Source organism: Tachyglossus aculeatus, chromosome 8, assembly GCF_015852505.1.
Source record: "Tachyglossus aculeatus isolate mTacAcu1 chromosome 8, mTacAcu1.pri, whole genome shotgun sequence".
In the NCBI taxonomy this organism is placed as follows: domain Eukaryota; kingdom Metazoa; phylum Chordata; class Mammalia; order Monotremata; family Tachyglossidae; genus Tachyglossus; species Tachyglossus aculeatus.
Window position 1 is genome coordinate 13,858,782 of NC_052073.1, and position 16,262 is coordinate 13,875,043.

Below are 16,262 nucleotides of genomic sequence, written 5' to 3' on the forward strand. Positions count from 1 at the left end.
TGTGTTTTGTTTATTTCAAGTGCAGTGGAGGAGGTGTTGGTGCCTTTTTTCTCCTGTGAGAGGGAAAAATAATTAAATAAGAATTGCATGCATTTTGTGTAATGGAAAAAAGGAAATACTGCCAACTTTGCTCTCTGGCTTAGTTTCTATTACAGGAAAAGCAAATCATTGTGACTGTGATGAATGATGATAATGTAGGGGATTATAAAACATTCATTGAATGTCTGGAGAAAATAACATGCCTACTCTCCCATTATGCCATAGTAGGGGATTTGTTCGTTCTTAGCCGCTGTCTTCAAGGGTTTGTTTGGGTTATACCTCCTCCTTAAGGCCTGTCCATTACTGGGAAGGAGACTAGCACATTCAAACATGACTGCACTTATTGGCTTACGAAGACCAAGACAAACAATGACTCAGTGACATTCATTAATACATTCAGAATGGAATGCCTCACCAACACTGTAGTCTTCACCTATAACTTCTTTATGTGGATGTTAATGAAGAATTGTTAAGCCAGATCCCGCTTTGTGGAACTTGCCCTCTGAAAGTTGAAAAAGAAAACAAAAAAAAACTCACAAACCCTTCAGCCCATTGAATTGTCCCCTTCTGGCCAGAGCGCTCAGTGGAAAGAGCCTGGGCTTTGGAGTCAGAGGGCATGGGTTCAAACCCCGACTCCGCCAATTGTCAGCTGTGTGACTTTGGGCAGGTCAATTAACTTCTCTGTGCCTCAGTACCTCAACTGTAAAATGGGGATTTAGACTGTGAGCCCCACGTGGGACAACCTGAACACCTTGTAACCTCCCCAGCGCTTAGAACAGTGCTTTGCACATAGTAAGCATTTAATAAATGCCATCATTATTATTATTATTATTAAATGTAAATGCATGTTCCAAAACCACTGTTTATTCATGAGAAACTCTGGATCGTTTTGTAATAATAATAATGGCTTTTATTAAGCGTTTACTAGGTGCAGAGCACTGTTCTAAGCTTGTAAGGTGATTAGGTTGTCCCACGGGGGGGCTCACAGTCTTCATCTCCATTTTACAGATGAGGGAACTGAGGCACAGAGAGGTTAAGTGACTTGCCCAACGTCACACAGCTGACAATTGGCAGAGCCGGGATTTGAACCCATGATCTCTGACTCCAAACCTGCGCTCTTACCACTGAGCCGCACTGCTTATCTTATCAGTCATTTGTATTGCGTTTTACTGAGTGCTTGGGAGAGGACAACAGAATTAGGCATGATCCCAGCCCACACGGATTTTCAATCTAGGTGGGGAGACACACTAAAATAAATTACAGATATGAGAAAGCAATAGAGAATAAAATATGTGCATAACGTGCTGAAGGAGATGTGTGAGAACCCAAATACTTTGGTGGTGTGGAAGTGCTGAAGGGACCATTGGGGAGATATATAAGGTTGAGAAGCTGAGAAACCAATTGGCGAAGGCCTCATGGAGGAATTGTGATTTCAGAAGGGGCCGGGGGGCAGGTTGAAGAGGAAGAGGGCTGTGATCTGTGAGATATGAAGGGGGAGGAAGTTCCTGTCAGAGGGGAGGGTGTGAGATTTTCTCCGGGCAACAAGAAAGCCAAAAACTAGCTACAGAGAGGGTGAACTGGAACATAGGGGGAGAAGAGAGTGAATAACAGTGAGAAGGACGTGCAGTAATCAAGCCAGGGTGTGACAAGCATCTGAGCCAGCGTGGTGGCTGCGTGGATGAAGAGGAAAGGGCAGATCCTGGAAATGTTGTGAAGAGCTGACAGGCTGAAAATGTGGCTTGAAAAAAGAGGGAGGAGTCTAGTATAAAGTCAGGGGCAGAGGCTTGAATGTCAGGGCTGATGGCGGTGGTGATGTCAACTGTGAAAATAAAGTTGCACCTGCATCTGTGACCTCTGGACATGTGATACTAACCCCCCACCCCCACCCCCACCCCACAGCACTTCTGTACTTATCTTTAAATTATATATTATAAATTATTCATATTAATGTCCGTCTCCCCCACTAGACTGTAAGCTTGCTGTGGGCAGGGGACACGTCTTCATTGTACTCTCCCAAGCTCTTAGTGCAGTGCTCTACACATAGTAAGCACTTGATAAGTACCATTGATTGATAGGTAGAGAGGATATGATACTGAACAAAGTGCTGACTGAGGGAAGAATAGGGCAGCAATTATTGGTCACATTCCTTTTCCCGATGGTTGGTATCCACAGTTCCAGTGCGTGTGCTCGTAGCCTTTCCGAGTTAAACAGTAGGCGTCGGTCCAGCTGCCTGCTAGGGAGGGCTGAGGACAGAGAACAGTGTAGTTGGGACCCCCTTATTGCATTTCCTCACGAAATGAATAGATGTTTAAGGATACTGATTGTGATGATTGACTTTTCTCCTTCCTTAACCAGTGTGGAGCCGCTTTTCAAGAAGATGATGTCATTGTGCTTAATGGTAACAAAGAGGATGTGGAAATGCTAAGAAAAAGAATGGAAGTGAGAAGACTCAAAATGAAGACGGGGAAGGTAATGATAAAGTTGGCTTCGTTCTTCGAGCTGCATACATTCCAATGTGTTCCAGTTCAATCAATCAATCAATCAATCGTATTTATTGAGCGCTTACTATGTGCAGAGCACTGTACTAAGCGCCTGGAAAGTACAAATTGGCATCACATAGAGACAGTCCCTACCCGACAGTGGGCTCACAGTCTAAAAGGGGGAGACAGAGAACAGAACCAAACATACCAACAAAATAAAATAAGTAGGACAGAAATGTACAAGCAAAATAAATAAATAAATAAATAAACAGAGTAATAAATATGTACAACCATATATACACATATACAGGTGCTGTGGGGAGGGGAAGGCGGTAAGGCGGGGGGATGGAGAGGGGGATGAGGGGGAGAGGAAAGAAGGGGCTCAATCTGGGAAGGCCTCCTGGAGGAGGTGAGCTCTCAGCAGGGCCCTGAAGGGAGGAAGAGAGTTCAGAAGTTTGGTTGACTGTATCTCTTGGTTTCTGTTGATTTAAGGATCTGGGGGTTGAGAGAATTTAGGTTTATGATATTTGTTAAGTGCTTATTGTGTGCCGGGCACTGTACTAAGCGTCTTACTCTTCTGCTGGAGAGTCGTCCAGAGCCAATGTTTTCTAAGCCTTTATTTAACAAAGGCTATACTGTAACCATATCTTTATGAGTATCCTTGTTATCAGTCAGTCAGTGGTATTTTTTGAGCACTTACTGTGTGCAGAGCACTGTACTAAGTGCTTGGGAGAGTACACTATAACAGAGTTGGTAGGCATGTTCCTTGCCCACAGTGAGCTTACAGTCTGGAGGGGGAGACTTCATTGGGATTCATCTAACAGTCTCCTGTGTGCATCAGAGTCAGATTAAGGAAGTATTGAATAAACAAGGTAAAGTACAAAAAAATTAAACTTAAATCTGTTTTCTTCGTTATAGTCGGGTCTCTATCTCAATAGGGTGGAAAGCTATATGTCAGAACAGTGCAGTGCATGTCGATCCGATAGAAAGGCACTTTTCTTAAGGCGCTGTTTTCTCCTCTTTATTCTGAATTGACATATGGACCATGCAGTTTTTTGGTGTGACTTTTATGACAGTGTAAAAAAGAACCACCTCTATATTAGAGGGCCATGGGGTTGGGGGCATCCAGCCAGAATCCACTCAAGTCTCCAGGTAAGCAAAGACCAGCTCAGCCCCACTTTCAGTGCAGTACTGCTCGAAGCGCCACTGATGGATTGTCAAATGATGTTTTTCTCTCTCCTTAATTCAGGGCTACAAGGCGATGTTAAGTCCAGTGTTACTAAAAGTGCTTCCTGGTTACAGAGATCAGTCAGTGGAATGAATGCTTACTGTGCGCAGAGCACTGTACTTAGCACTGTACTACGTGCTGAATCCAATCCAAGACCCCAAGATAGTTTTCACAAGAGTACAGTTGGATCCTTGTGCTGTCGTCAGATTGAGTACATGGAGTAAGAACTGTGGGACTGAGTTATGTTAGGTATTTCAGATTTCCCCAGAAGTTTTAATGGGGTTTGGTGTTTGTCTTTCTCCCTCCTAACCAATTATATACTGTTGTTTGCACCATCTTCTGTGCAATATTTGTGCAAATACTTCACACTCATCAGTTCTTGAAGTTTAAACTTAAAGTTTCCTGATAGCCTTTAAGGTTAAATAATAGTAAACAAATATGTAGCATTACACATTCTGTCTTTCCAAGCCAAGTTACTCCAAGTTGGGTCCAAATAACTTAGAATTTCCTTATGTATTTTTAGTTCCTCTCCTCTCATACACCCCTTTCCTCTCCCCCACCAAAAAAAAAATTGGTACCGCTGCTTCTGGACGTTGGTAGTTTTCAACTTAGACACTTGGAAGCAATTTTGTTTGTACCTCAGAACTCATTTACAGACCTCAATTTTTAACAAAGCATTTAGTAAAGCATTCTCCAGGGGCTTCCTTTTAAAAAGGCAAAAAAATGCGTTAGTTACTTTGATGTCTGATGTAGCAACTTTTTTCTGAGGCCCCCGTTTTCTGTCTCTAAGATCTTCAAAAGATCTTAGAGAAGCAGCGTAGCTCAGTGGAAAGAGCACGGACTTTGGAGTCAGAGATCATGGGTTCAAACCCCGGCTCTGCCAATTGTCAGCTGTGTGACTTTAGGCAAGTCACTTAACTTCTCTGTGCCTCAGTTACCTCATCTGTAAAATGGGGATTAAGACTGGGAGCCCCCTGAGGGACAACCTGATCACCTTGTAACCTCCCCAGTGCTTAGAACAGTGCTTTGCACATAGTAAGCGCTTAATAAATGCCATCATCATTATTATTATTATTCAAAACCCAGTGAAAATAATGCAGCTCTCTATGTGTAAAATGAAAATATCATTGCCAGGATACTAGACTAACTGTGACATGTCAAGGAAATGTATTCCTCTTTGCACTGCCATGTCTTCTCATTTGCAACCTTATTGCACTCAGTATACTTTTTTTAAGTGATACCAAAGTTGTATTTCACCTCCACTCCCCTCCCAAGGAAGTGAGACTCCCAAGAAGGTTCATGTAAACAATTTTCATTTGAGTAATTTCAAATACATTCCTATAACAATGTAGTAGGTGTCTGCTAACTCTGTTGTGTTGTACTCTCCCAAGTGCTTAGTACAGTGCTCTGCACATAGAAAGTGTTCAGTAAATGCCATTGATTGATTGATTGATTGGGCCAGAAAAAATTCAGATTCTGGAGGGTGTGATTGTAACTGTAAGCCCCCCCGTGGGACAACCTGATCACCTTGTCACCTTCCCAGCACTTAGAATAGTGCTTTGCACATAGTAAGCGCTTAACAAATGCCATCATTATTATTATTATTATTATTATTATTAAATACTTGCAATTGACTGTCACCTTATAATCCATTTGAAAAATCCTGCCTAAATGTCTCTAGCTCCATCTGGTGGGTGAATAATTGACATATTTTCAGGGAGGTGTTCTCTTTTGGGGTGGTTGTTGTTGATTTAAGTAAAATGATTATATTTCAACTGTGACATTCTTTAGGCTCAGCCAAGTCTTTCCAAACTTGCATTCTTAAAGCAAAATCTTTCCAAAGGTTTGTGGACACTTATTAAGGTGGAAGATTATGGTCATTCCTGGACCAAGGGATTTAATTATGAGTTAACTCAAAAATATAAAATCGGTCTCTAGACAGTAGTATTCCATGATCTTGTACTGTGATCCTCTGAGATTCCACCAACTTAGAATAATTGACTGGGACAATTCAGTATTTGGCTACAAAACATTCAAGTCTATGGTAAACTTGTGTGCAAACTCAATTTTACACTCTTAAAATGTAACAAAGCATATTTTATTAATGCATCTTGCTACAAATGCAGCTATGTCTAAATTTTGGAAGCCAATGTGATTCCAATTCAGAATTCCAATGTGAAGCCACTTCAGAATGTTGATTGAGTTAACTGATCACTGCATTTAAAAAGTAATATAAAACTAATCATTTTATATAAGAAAATCATTTTCATAGACTGTTTCATTTACCGGAATGTTTAAAACTGCTTAATTTGTTACAGGGTGTTTATTTTTGTATTAACGGAGAGTACAAGCATATAATCCATAAAGAACAAATCCACTGGCTAAAATGGATCAGCAGCACAAACAGCCTTAATGGCAGGGGGCCGGGGGGGTGGGGGTGGGGTGAAATGTCATGGTCATTCTCAGATTTCTTCTTTTCATTGTTCCAGAAATCAAAGAAACCCAAAGCAACAGAATCAGTTTCTCAACCAAATGCCACAGAAGGTAACATTTGCAAACAGATTTTTTAAAATTCTTTTCCCATTTATACTTTTCCAGATTCAGGTTTTCCATATTTTTTCTCTTCTAGAATCTCCAGGGCCATCCAAGCTTAAGAGTGAAAAGGATGAAGTGAACATTAACTCAGAAAAGAAGTATGACTTCTCCAACAAGAATACAGGTGTATTTATACATAGAAAATATCATCTCTTTAGCAAAAAGCAGTTGTTAGTTATTTCACTGATTTCTGTTGACCATTGTGTCAAGCCTACAGCTAACTTATTTCCAACCCATAGTTAATGTGTTTGAGTCACTTCCAGATGATGAAAACATATTTCCAAGTTTTAAAAATCAGATAGTAGTGGAAAAATCATTTTGGCTTTCCTTACCCCAAAAGGTCAAAGTTTGGCATTGTAGTTTTCTCTCTCAACAGCAGTATAGCCCCTAAGATGACCTAATTGTTGGTAGTGTTGGTGTTGATAAAGTAGTTCTAAAAATAGATTGAAGATCCAACTAGATGATGGTGCCAGTGGTAGGGGAAACCATTGTAGTGGGGCCTTCTCCTCCTTCTTCAAATGCCATCTGATTATTTCCAATCCATAGGGGAGATCCCTATGCTCTCCCCCTTCTAGACTGTGAGCCCATTGTTGGGTAGGGACTGTCTCTATACGTTGCCAACTTGTACTTCCCAAGCGCTTAGTGCTCTGCACATAGTAAGTACTCATTAAATATGATTGAATGAATGAATGAATCCATAGCGACTCCATGGACACACCCTCTCCAGAACATCCCATCTTCTGCCATAAAGTCGTTCTGGTGTGTGTATCCGTAGAGTTTTCTTGGCAAAGATACGGAAGTGGTTTGCCATTGCCTTCTTCCCTCAGTAAAAACTTGTCTGTGCCATTGCCTTTGATCAACTTTTTGATCACTTGATCATTGGCCTTTGACTCTTTCCCAGGCCGCTGCCGCCCAGCACAGGTGAATCGACTCTTGTCTGATGCTGTGGCTTAGACCTTTCCATTATGGATTACGCTATATGGCATAGCTGTAGGTTTAATCAGTGTCCGCAAACTCTCCTGCCTCGATAGACTGTGGTCCCGTTGTTGGGTAGGGATTGTCTCTATTTGTTGCCGAATTGTACTTTCCAAGCGTTTAGTACGGTAGCTCTGCAACACAGTAAGCGCTGAATAAATACAATTGAATGAACAATAAGACATCGATTCATAGGAGAGGTGGGGGCTTCAGTGATGGGGAAAGCTGTTGTGAGGAGAGACGAGTTAGCACAGGAGAACTGGGGGAGGAGAGGCAGCAGGGTCTGACTGTGGGAAGCCTTCATTCCTAGTAGTCTTTTCCTGAGCATTCACCCTAGTCCCCCTGCTCACCTTGCTGAAGTTCCCACTAACAGACTTCCTCCTCAGCCCTTCTGCCGTTCCTTAGAAGGAAGGAGCAGCAGGATGGTTGCAGACTGAGCAGAAACTCCAGACAAGTGCCGAGGAACTTCAGATAAGAATGCAGCAAGGGTGTCGGTTGACTAGTGTGCTAGTAGTTAGCAAACTAATAGCTTTTATTTTGGCATCTTTCTAGCAGCAACTGGAAATCCTTCAGGAAAAGCCAGTAAATCTTCATCCGGATGCTCCAAGAGATCCATAGCAGACAGTGATGAATCAGAGGCATACAAGTCCATTTTCACCACACACAGCTCAGCAAAACGCTCAAAGGAGGAGTCTTCCAACTGGGTTACTCACACATCCTACTGCTTTTGAACGCTACTTGATGTGATTGTAACTTTCCTTCCTCAAGGTATTTACTTTAGCCTTTCATGTAGGGTGTCATTGTAAGCAAATAGTACCTCCTATGGGCCTGTCTATGAGTTGTTTATAAATTGAGGCCCGCCTTTCTTTTTACTATAGCTTGTGCTGATCATCAGGGGTACAGCCACGGGTTGCAGAGGTTAGAAGACAGCATGGGAATGGAGAAATTTTTAGTATTTTTCCCCTTTCCTTTTAGTCAGCAGTAAATTATTACAATATCCAGAATCAGATTAGGTGTCTGTTCAGGGTCCTCCACCTCTGCAGTTGAACTTTTCCATGGGCATCAAGGCTAGGCTGTTCTTACTGCACCCTCTCATCCCCACCCCCACATTTGCTTTTTGTGGTAAAAATAAAAAGTCTCAATTGAACAAACTGAGTTCTCTCTCCTTATCCAAAGTGCTATCCCATGTTACCATTTGCTCGCCGGAGTTTGTTTCTGCTGCCTGCAAGGGAATGGCCTTGAGAAAATTTCTCAGGCCACAGGCCGACCACCAATCAGTAGGGCTCAGCCAAAGGACTAAGTGATAGTCCAGGACAGGGAAGCCTGAAGGACATTCGGACTTCAGAATTTCAGGGGATGTTTATAAATATCTCAACAGTGGAAGTCAGTTATCATGCAATCAGTGGCATTTATTGAACCCTTTACTGTGTGCAGAGCAGTGGGAGAGTATACTAAAACTGAGTTGGTAGACACATTCCCTGCCCACAATTAGCTTACAAGTATTACAGAATAATTGGCACCAAAGCTAATTCAGATCTTCCAGGTCTTAAAAATAATGTATTTCAATTATCTGAAGGCTCAGTTTGGGTAAATCGTGGCTCAAGTAATAAGTTTCCCAATACAGGTCCCCCTCACTCTTTTGAAATGGTGACCCTTCATTAGGATGTTTTCAGAGAAAATGACTTCTAAGTGGTAATTTTAAATAATAATAGTGATGGTATTTGTTAAGCACTTATACTATGTGCCGAGCACAGTTCTAAGCACTGGAGTACATACAAGGAAATCAGGTTGTCCCACATGGGGCTCACAGTCTTAATCCCCATTTTACAGATGAGGTAACTGAGGCACAGAGAAGTAAAGTGACTTGCCCAAAGTCACACAGCTGATAAGTGGCAGAGCCATCCTATAAAGACCAAAGATTACGGTAATCGGACAAACCCCGGTAACCCTCTAGCCTAGAAGTAGCAGTAGCAGATGGGTGAAAATTAAATGTTTAGGTCCAATTGGCATAAAACAAAATCTAATAAAACTCTTCCTGTCAGTCTTCCCTTGGGGTTGCCAGGGGGTTGTCGGGGAGTTTAAGTCCATCACAGTTACCAGAGGGTCTCGATGAAAGTATGAGACTAGCGAGATTTTCTGTACTTGAAGTTTAACCAAATGAAACTGCTCCGGGAGCAGGGTGCGGGGTCTTCCTTGGACTGAATACAGTGTTTATCGGAAAGCAAAATATAACAACATCAGCTCAATGGAAGCTTGGCTTTGTGGAGGGGGACATATCATCTCCACAGGAGTGGCACTTTGGCGATTGAAGCGGTTTACCTGCAGAGCTTTTCGGGCCAGATGGATAGCTGCGGTTAGCCAGCTTTGCCAGGAGACTGTGTGTGACACCTCTTCGCAGCTCTGAAATCCAGTGGAGTTCCTCTCAGCCTCAGAGCCTGAGAGAGAGAGAGAGAGAGAGTGTGTGTGTGTGTGTGGGGGGGGGGGTTGGGGGTGTGAGGAGACAGAACAGAATCAGCACTCAAACAGCAATGGACCCAACTCACCTGGCCCATCCTGGCCTGAGCTTCAGAATGCTACCACTTGATTGGGTGCAACAGTAGCAGGAAATTCTCCCCCTCTCCTTTTCCTTCCCACTTTCCTACTCCTTCCTGCCCCACTCTGCTCCGGATGACTTTAAACCCTGCCCTGGCAATCCTTCAGGGAAAGCCAGCAAATCTTCGTCTGGATGCTCCAAGAGATCCATAGCAGACAGTGATGAATCAGAGGCATACAAGTCCATTTTCATCACACACAGCTCAGCAAAACCAAAGGAGAAGTCTTCCAACTAGGTTACTCACACATCCTACTGCTTTTGAACACTACTTGATGTGATTGTAACTTAGCCAAGAGGGACCAGAATTCTGGGGACCTGAATCTCCCCTGACAAACTGTTTGACTTTGAAGGAAGGACATCATCATTATCATCACCAACATCCCTCGATATTTAACGCGCAATGTCAATGGGCGATGTATTAGAGTATATGATCTCTAGAAGTAGCATTTTAATATGGAAATCAGCCAAATAAGTAACCCACATAAACATTTATGATAATTTTATGATTGCGTGGGGTAAGGGGTGTAAGCCTCTTCTTGTATCTATCCCGGTGCTTCGTACCATGCTTTGGCACATAGTAAGAACCGGAAAGGTACCGTCATCATTATCATTTCTGAGGGCTCTTGTGGGCTGGAAGTTAAGCCATTTGGGGAAAGAGGTTCTTGAACTGTGACTGGGAATGTGGTTTGATCTATGACAGGAAGTTAGTGTAAAACATATTCTTTGGTATAATGGAAAAAAACGTTTCCGCAGGAGGTGAATTGTGCCAAATTTTCCTTAATTGCCGACCTTATAAGAATAATGTTGAAGACAGTTATTTGATAAACTGCTTTCATTCCAAAGTGTTTTACAAACTGAAGGGTAAGTGCATTATTAGTAGTAGTAGTATTGGTGATAACTAGCAGTACAGATGGTTTTGTATCAGTTGTCCTCGCCGTATCCCTGAGGGGCCACTAATAGTATTTTACTGGCAAAGAGACTGAGGCATTAAAGGTGACCCATAAAGCTGGATCTAGAATTCCAGTCACCTAATAATGGTATTTCTTAAGCACTTACTTTATGCCAAACACTCTACTAGATGCTGGAGTAGTAGGGTGGTCACAAGATCAGACACAGTTCCTGTCCCAGGTGAGAATCACAGTCTAAGTGGAAGAACAGGCAAGGGGAGATTAAGTGGCTTGCCCAAGGTCACACGGCAGGCAAGTGGCAGAGAAGGGATTAGAACCCAGGTTCTCTGACTCCCAAGGCCTGTGATCTTTGCACTAGCCACCCTCCTTCTTGACTCCCAGATTCCCCTGTCTGCCCTCCCAGAGGTGTTTGACTGCCCCCATCTTTATCTGCACTAGAGAACCATTTATTTATTTAGTTAGTATTATGACTAGCTCCCTTACTAGATTGTAGGCCCTCCTTCTTTTATATTCCCCCAGCTGCTATTTCAGCATTTCTGTACCACCGAAGCACTCAAATACAATACTCACAATCCCCTTAGGCATTTATGTACATATCTTTATGCTTTTATTACGTCCTCCTTCCTCCTATTTTAATGTCTGCTACACAAAATCGTGCACTCCTTGAGGGCAGGGATCATGTCTATTAATTATTTTGTACTCTCCCAAGGATTTAGTATAATGCTGTGCACAACAGTAGGTGCTCATTAAATAGTTTGGATTGACTGATTGAGAATCAGACATTATGATGGATATTGGCCTGGAATTTTTAAATTTAGTCACGATGTTAGCAGAGATTTAATTGGGAGACACACTTTTAGGCAGTAGACATTCGGATGTATAGATTTTGTTTTTAATTAACCTAACCGTACTTGAGTCAGACATGTGCACACACACACCATGAGGGGAGACGTAATAATTGCTGTAGTGGGTACTCCTTGTGAGTTACATGAGACATTTTAAACAGATTTCACTGGAGATTTTCAGTGTTGTTTAGAGGGTTTGTGTAATTCATTGATCTTCAGATTAAACACCCATGACCAGATATACAGGAAAACCTGGATAAATTGTTGATGAGAACAGTTTAAGAAGGAGAAATGTGTATGTAGCATACAAATAAAATAGCAAGTGTCTAAGTTAAATGTGTGTGTATTTGTATATTGGGTGTGGAATATTGGGTTGTGGTCCTTGTTACAATATCTGTCAAAAATTAATGAGTCCTTATTGATAGTACGTAATTGTTGTTGTAAACAAAAACTGTGTGGTCTTTATTATTACTCTTGGGAATGGGAAACAAAGCACGCAAAAATAAAATTAGCAAATTATACCAAATCTTCCTCTGTAACCAATCTTTTTTTTACCAAGGATAGTAAAGAATTGCAAAATGCACTTTGATTTTTCACTTCTCCTTCTCCTTTCCAACCTTCTGGGCAAGATATTAGCAAACAGTGAAGTATAACCCAAAGGCAAAAAATAGATGGACATGAAAGGAACTAAATGTCACATCCTGAATATTCAAGATACTGAAAATTGAGGGTAAATAAACTCTGAAACTTAAATTTTGCCTGCATTCAAAATTACCAAAACGTTCTGATGTTAGGGGAAAAATTCCACACTCTAATCAGATTTAGTTTTGCTAGCCATTACAATTTTATTCACAGTGCTTTAGGTCTGTTAATGATGTCTCTGTTTGCATTAATCCAAATTCCATAGCAACAGGCAAGTTCAGGCCTGGTGCTCACTCAGCAAAGGTCCCCATGAAAGAGCATACTGGTTCTTATGTACATTGATTGATTGATTAATTGTAATGTCTGTCTTCCCCCCCCCTCCAGACTACAAGCTCGTTGTGGACGGGGAATGTGTCTGTTTACTGTTGTATTGTACCCTCCTAAGCCTTTAGCGCTCTGCACACAGTAAGCGCTCAATAAATGCGACAGAATGAATGAATGAATGTAGAAACCACATCAATAGCATTAAGCTACTAAGCACCTACTGTGTGCAGACCGCTGTACTAAGCACTTGGGAAAGTACAATAAAAAATTGTGTGTACAGAAGCCCTACTCTCAATGATTTTATAATTTAGCAGAAGAGACCAATATCAAAATACATTGCAGGTATGAGGAAGAGTTAGTGAATCATAATTTTATCCCAACAGCGCCTATTCAGCAACTCCCCACCCCAATCCCATCCCCTGAATTCTTAGATTGTGAGCTGCTTGAGGACCCGGGAATTGTAATAGTGCTTTGCACATAGTAAGCATTTAATAAGTCTTATTGCTGCTACAGAAGATAAAGGATAATAATAATGTATGGTAAGCAGTATTGCCTGGTGGAGAGATCATGGGCCTGGGAGTTAGAAGGACCCGAGTTCTAATCCCACCTCTGCCACCTGTCTGCTGTGTGACCTTGGGCAAGTCACTTAACTTCTGTATGCTTCAGTTCCCTCATCTGTAAAATGAGGATTAAGACCGCGAGACCCATATGGGACAGGGACTGCGTACAATCCGATTTGCTTCTATCTACCCCAGCGCTTAGAACAGTGCCTGGCACATAGTAAGTGCTTAATAAATGCCACTATTATTAGTAGTAGTAGTACTACATGCCAGGCGCTCTACTAAGCACAAGGTTAGACACAAGCTTATCAGGTTGGACACAATTTCTGTCCCACATGGGGCTCTCAGTCTTAATCCCCATTTTACAGATGAGATAACTGAGACAGAAGTGAAGTGGCTTACCCAAGGTCACACAGCAGACAAGCTCGCTATGGCAGGGAATGTGTCTGTTTAGTGTTATACTCTTCCAAGCACTTAGTACAGTGCTTTACACACAATAAGTGCTCAAATATAGTTCAGTGCATGAATGAATGAGTGAATGGCAAGTGGTGGAGCAAAAATTGGAACTTAGATCCTTCTGACTCCCAGGTTCATGCTGTATCTAGTAGGCCATGCTGCTTCTCAGTGTAGGGTAGGGCTGAAGCAGGATGAAAGAATTAAACGGTAAAGGTGTCAGCTACTTGAAACTAACTGATCTCATTCTTCATGCACCTGAGACTCTATCTCACTGTAAGCCCTTTTCCCTGCATCTGAATCCACCTCTCCTTTCTGAGCCAGAAATGCCTGTGATGGAGATGATGATGCTGACCCTTCTATGACATCACCGACTCTGCTCCTTCGTATTCAGTTTCCCAGGCGCGTAGGGAAGTGAACTCACCATGAGCCAGCCCTTCCACCTCTTTGGCTAATCATGCAGATCCTGAGATGGTTCCTGTTCTTCTCTTTGTGCCTTACTTTGGGATTCACATATATTTCCGGCCCTGAAAAGTTCATCCTCAGAGAGAGAGCCTCTTTCTCAGACTGAGACTCTATCTTACTGTAAGCCCTTTTCCCGGCATCTGAATTCATTTTTCCACCTCTCCTTTCTGAGCCAGAAATGTCTGTGATGGAGATGATGATGCTGACCCTTCTATGACATCACTGACTCTGCTCCTTTGTATTCAGTTTCTCAGGCACGGAGGGAAGTGAACTCACCATGAGCCAGCCCTCCCACCTCTTTGGCTAATCATGCAGATCCTGAGATGGTTTCTGTTCTTCTCTTTGTGCCTTACTTTGGGATTCACTTATATATTTCCGGCCCTGAAAAGTTCATCCTCAGAGAGAGAGCCTCTTTCTCAGACTGATAGACCCTGTAGCGGTCACTATCGGATGAGACAGAATCCAGTGGATCAAGCCAAAAACTGGATTGGAAGCAAGTGGATCTGGTTAGTGTTTTTAGGATTACTGTATGGTGTGATAAAGATTCTAGGGAGTTGGCAGAAGAATGAGGTAAGGTCAAATTTCCAAACACAAATATAGTAGCATATAGTATTGGGTGACTTTTCACACCTTGTAAATTGTGCTTTCTAAAAATCTCTGGCTTCAATAAATATGGTATCTAAACTGTAGACTCAAGAAAATAAAACAAGGCTTTGAGAGTGAAAGATACCGTAATAGTCTCTGAATTTGGTGAACAGTTCGCATTCCCTTCTCTGGCTGCCAGATGCCTTTTAGACTGTGAGCCCACTGTTGGGTAGGGACTGTCTCTATATGTTGCAAATTTGTACTTCCCAAGCGCTTAGTACAGTGCTCTGCACATAGTAAGCGCTCAATAAATACGATTGATGTTGATGATGTCCAGTAATGCAGAGGTGATTCTGCCTCATTATTTTCCTCTATTGATTTTTATTTCCTTCCAAAATGAAGGAGAAGAATTTAAAGGCATCTCTTGTTGGATTCTGGTGGTGTACATACTCGTCTATTTTACCCTGGTTTGAGGAGCTTACTACATAATCTTGTTTATTAATCACCAAACTGCTTAGAGAGCAGTTTTGAGATAGCAAGGCTAAGATGATGTCATCTTCTTTTTTTTTCCCTAGTGTGAACTGGGTAAAGATAAACCATTTCTGTAATATTAAGTCCTCTGATATTCACTCTTACCATCTTGCCATATTGCCATCTTAGGGAAGGAGAAGCATTTGAAAGTGATAAATGGAAGTGGTTGTCCAACTTGATCTCATGGATGAATCCAACTCAAGACCTTTACTCTGAAAATCTTTCCAAACAGAACAAGGAATCCACCAGCCTCCGAGGCTGTTGGTTTCGACCCCTACGGAAGAAGTCTCCGATTCCCCGTGGCAAAGACTTTGCTTTAGATACTTTAACTCAAGTGGAGCTGGAGCTGGTAAGCCTTGTGTCTAAAGTAAAGCAACTCAAAAGTGCCCTATCAACTAACTGTACAGATATAGAAGTGTTACCTCCAGACCAACTCAACAACATTACAATCTATGAAATATGTGAAGAGAATGACTCTGACTAGGTGGGTTATTGCCCTGACGTGAGAGAGTGATAAATTACGAAATATACGAAGAAAATGACTCCGACTAGATGGATTATTGCCCTGAAGTGCGAGAATGATTAAACTAAGCCAGTGGAAATGCAACGCAAACAAATAAACTCCTCCAAAGCTACCTATTTCCTTCATTTTTTACTTTTAATTTAAAAAGGAAGACTTCCATGTGAGACTAATGATATTGAATTTTCAAAAGCCCAATTTAAATATCTTTTTTTCTAATGTCAAATGACTATTGGACCAATTGCAAATCTCACTAAGGCCAGATTGGGGGGGGGACTGGATTTTCTACCATCAGTCAGTCAATCGTATTTATTGAGTGCTTACTGTGTGTGCAGAGTATTCTCCAAAATGCCTAGTACAGTATTTTGCCCACAGTAAGTGCTCAATAAATTGATTGCAGAACATTGCACAGAGTGCATGGGAGAGTACAATATGAAGAGTTGGTAAACATGTTCCCTGCCCACAAGGATCTTACAGTCAGGAGAGACAAAGTAAATTTCAAATTTGTACCTATCCCAG

The 16,262-nt window shown here is 41.9% G+C and overlaps 2 protein-coding genes across 3 annotated transcripts in view; both read left to right on the plus strand.

Annotated features, from left to right (window-relative positions):
• RTF2 (replication termination factor 2) overlaps positions 1-8,469 on the plus strand; it is a 51,197-nt gene extending 42,728 nt beyond the window's left edge. Inside the window, exons 6-9 of one of the 2 annotated variants that reach the window (XM_038749909.1) lie at positions 2,395-2,508; positions 6,237-6,291; positions 6,377-6,466; positions 7,870-8,469. In XM_038749909.1, the coding sequence (XP_038605837.1) occupies positions 2,395-2,508; positions 6,237-6,291; positions 6,377-6,466; positions 7,870-8,048 (438 nt within the window). In that variant the 3' untranslated portion in view covers positions 8,049-8,469. The remainder of the gene's footprint in view (positions 1-2,394; positions 2,509-6,236; positions 6,292-6,376; positions 6,467-7,869) is intronic. The other variant, XM_038749910.1, reaches the window with a different exon arrangement.
• Positions 8,470-14,139: 5,670 nt separating this feature from the next.
• LOC119931325 (protein FAM209B-like) lies at positions 14,140-15,853 on the plus strand. Its single transcript, XM_038749911.1, has 2 exons — positions 14,140-14,677; positions 15,456-15,853. Exons 1-2 carry the CDS (start codon positions 14,417-14,419, stop codon positions 15,705-15,707), a joined length of 513 nt encoding a protein of 170 aa, XP_038605839.1. The 5' UTR covers positions 14,140-14,416; the 3' UTR covers positions 15,708-15,853.
• The last annotated feature ends 409 nt before the right edge of the window (positions 15,854-16,262 follow it).

Coding starts and splice junctions, on each gene's coding strand:
- LOC119931325 (XM_038749911.1), top strand. CDS start 14,417: ATGCAGATCCTGAGATGGTTTCTGTTCTTCTCTTTGTGCCTTACTTTG. Junction 14,678..15,455: donor GGAGTTGGCAGAAGAATGAG/GTAAGGTCAAAT, acceptor CTTTCCAAACAG/AACAAGGAATCCACCAGCCT.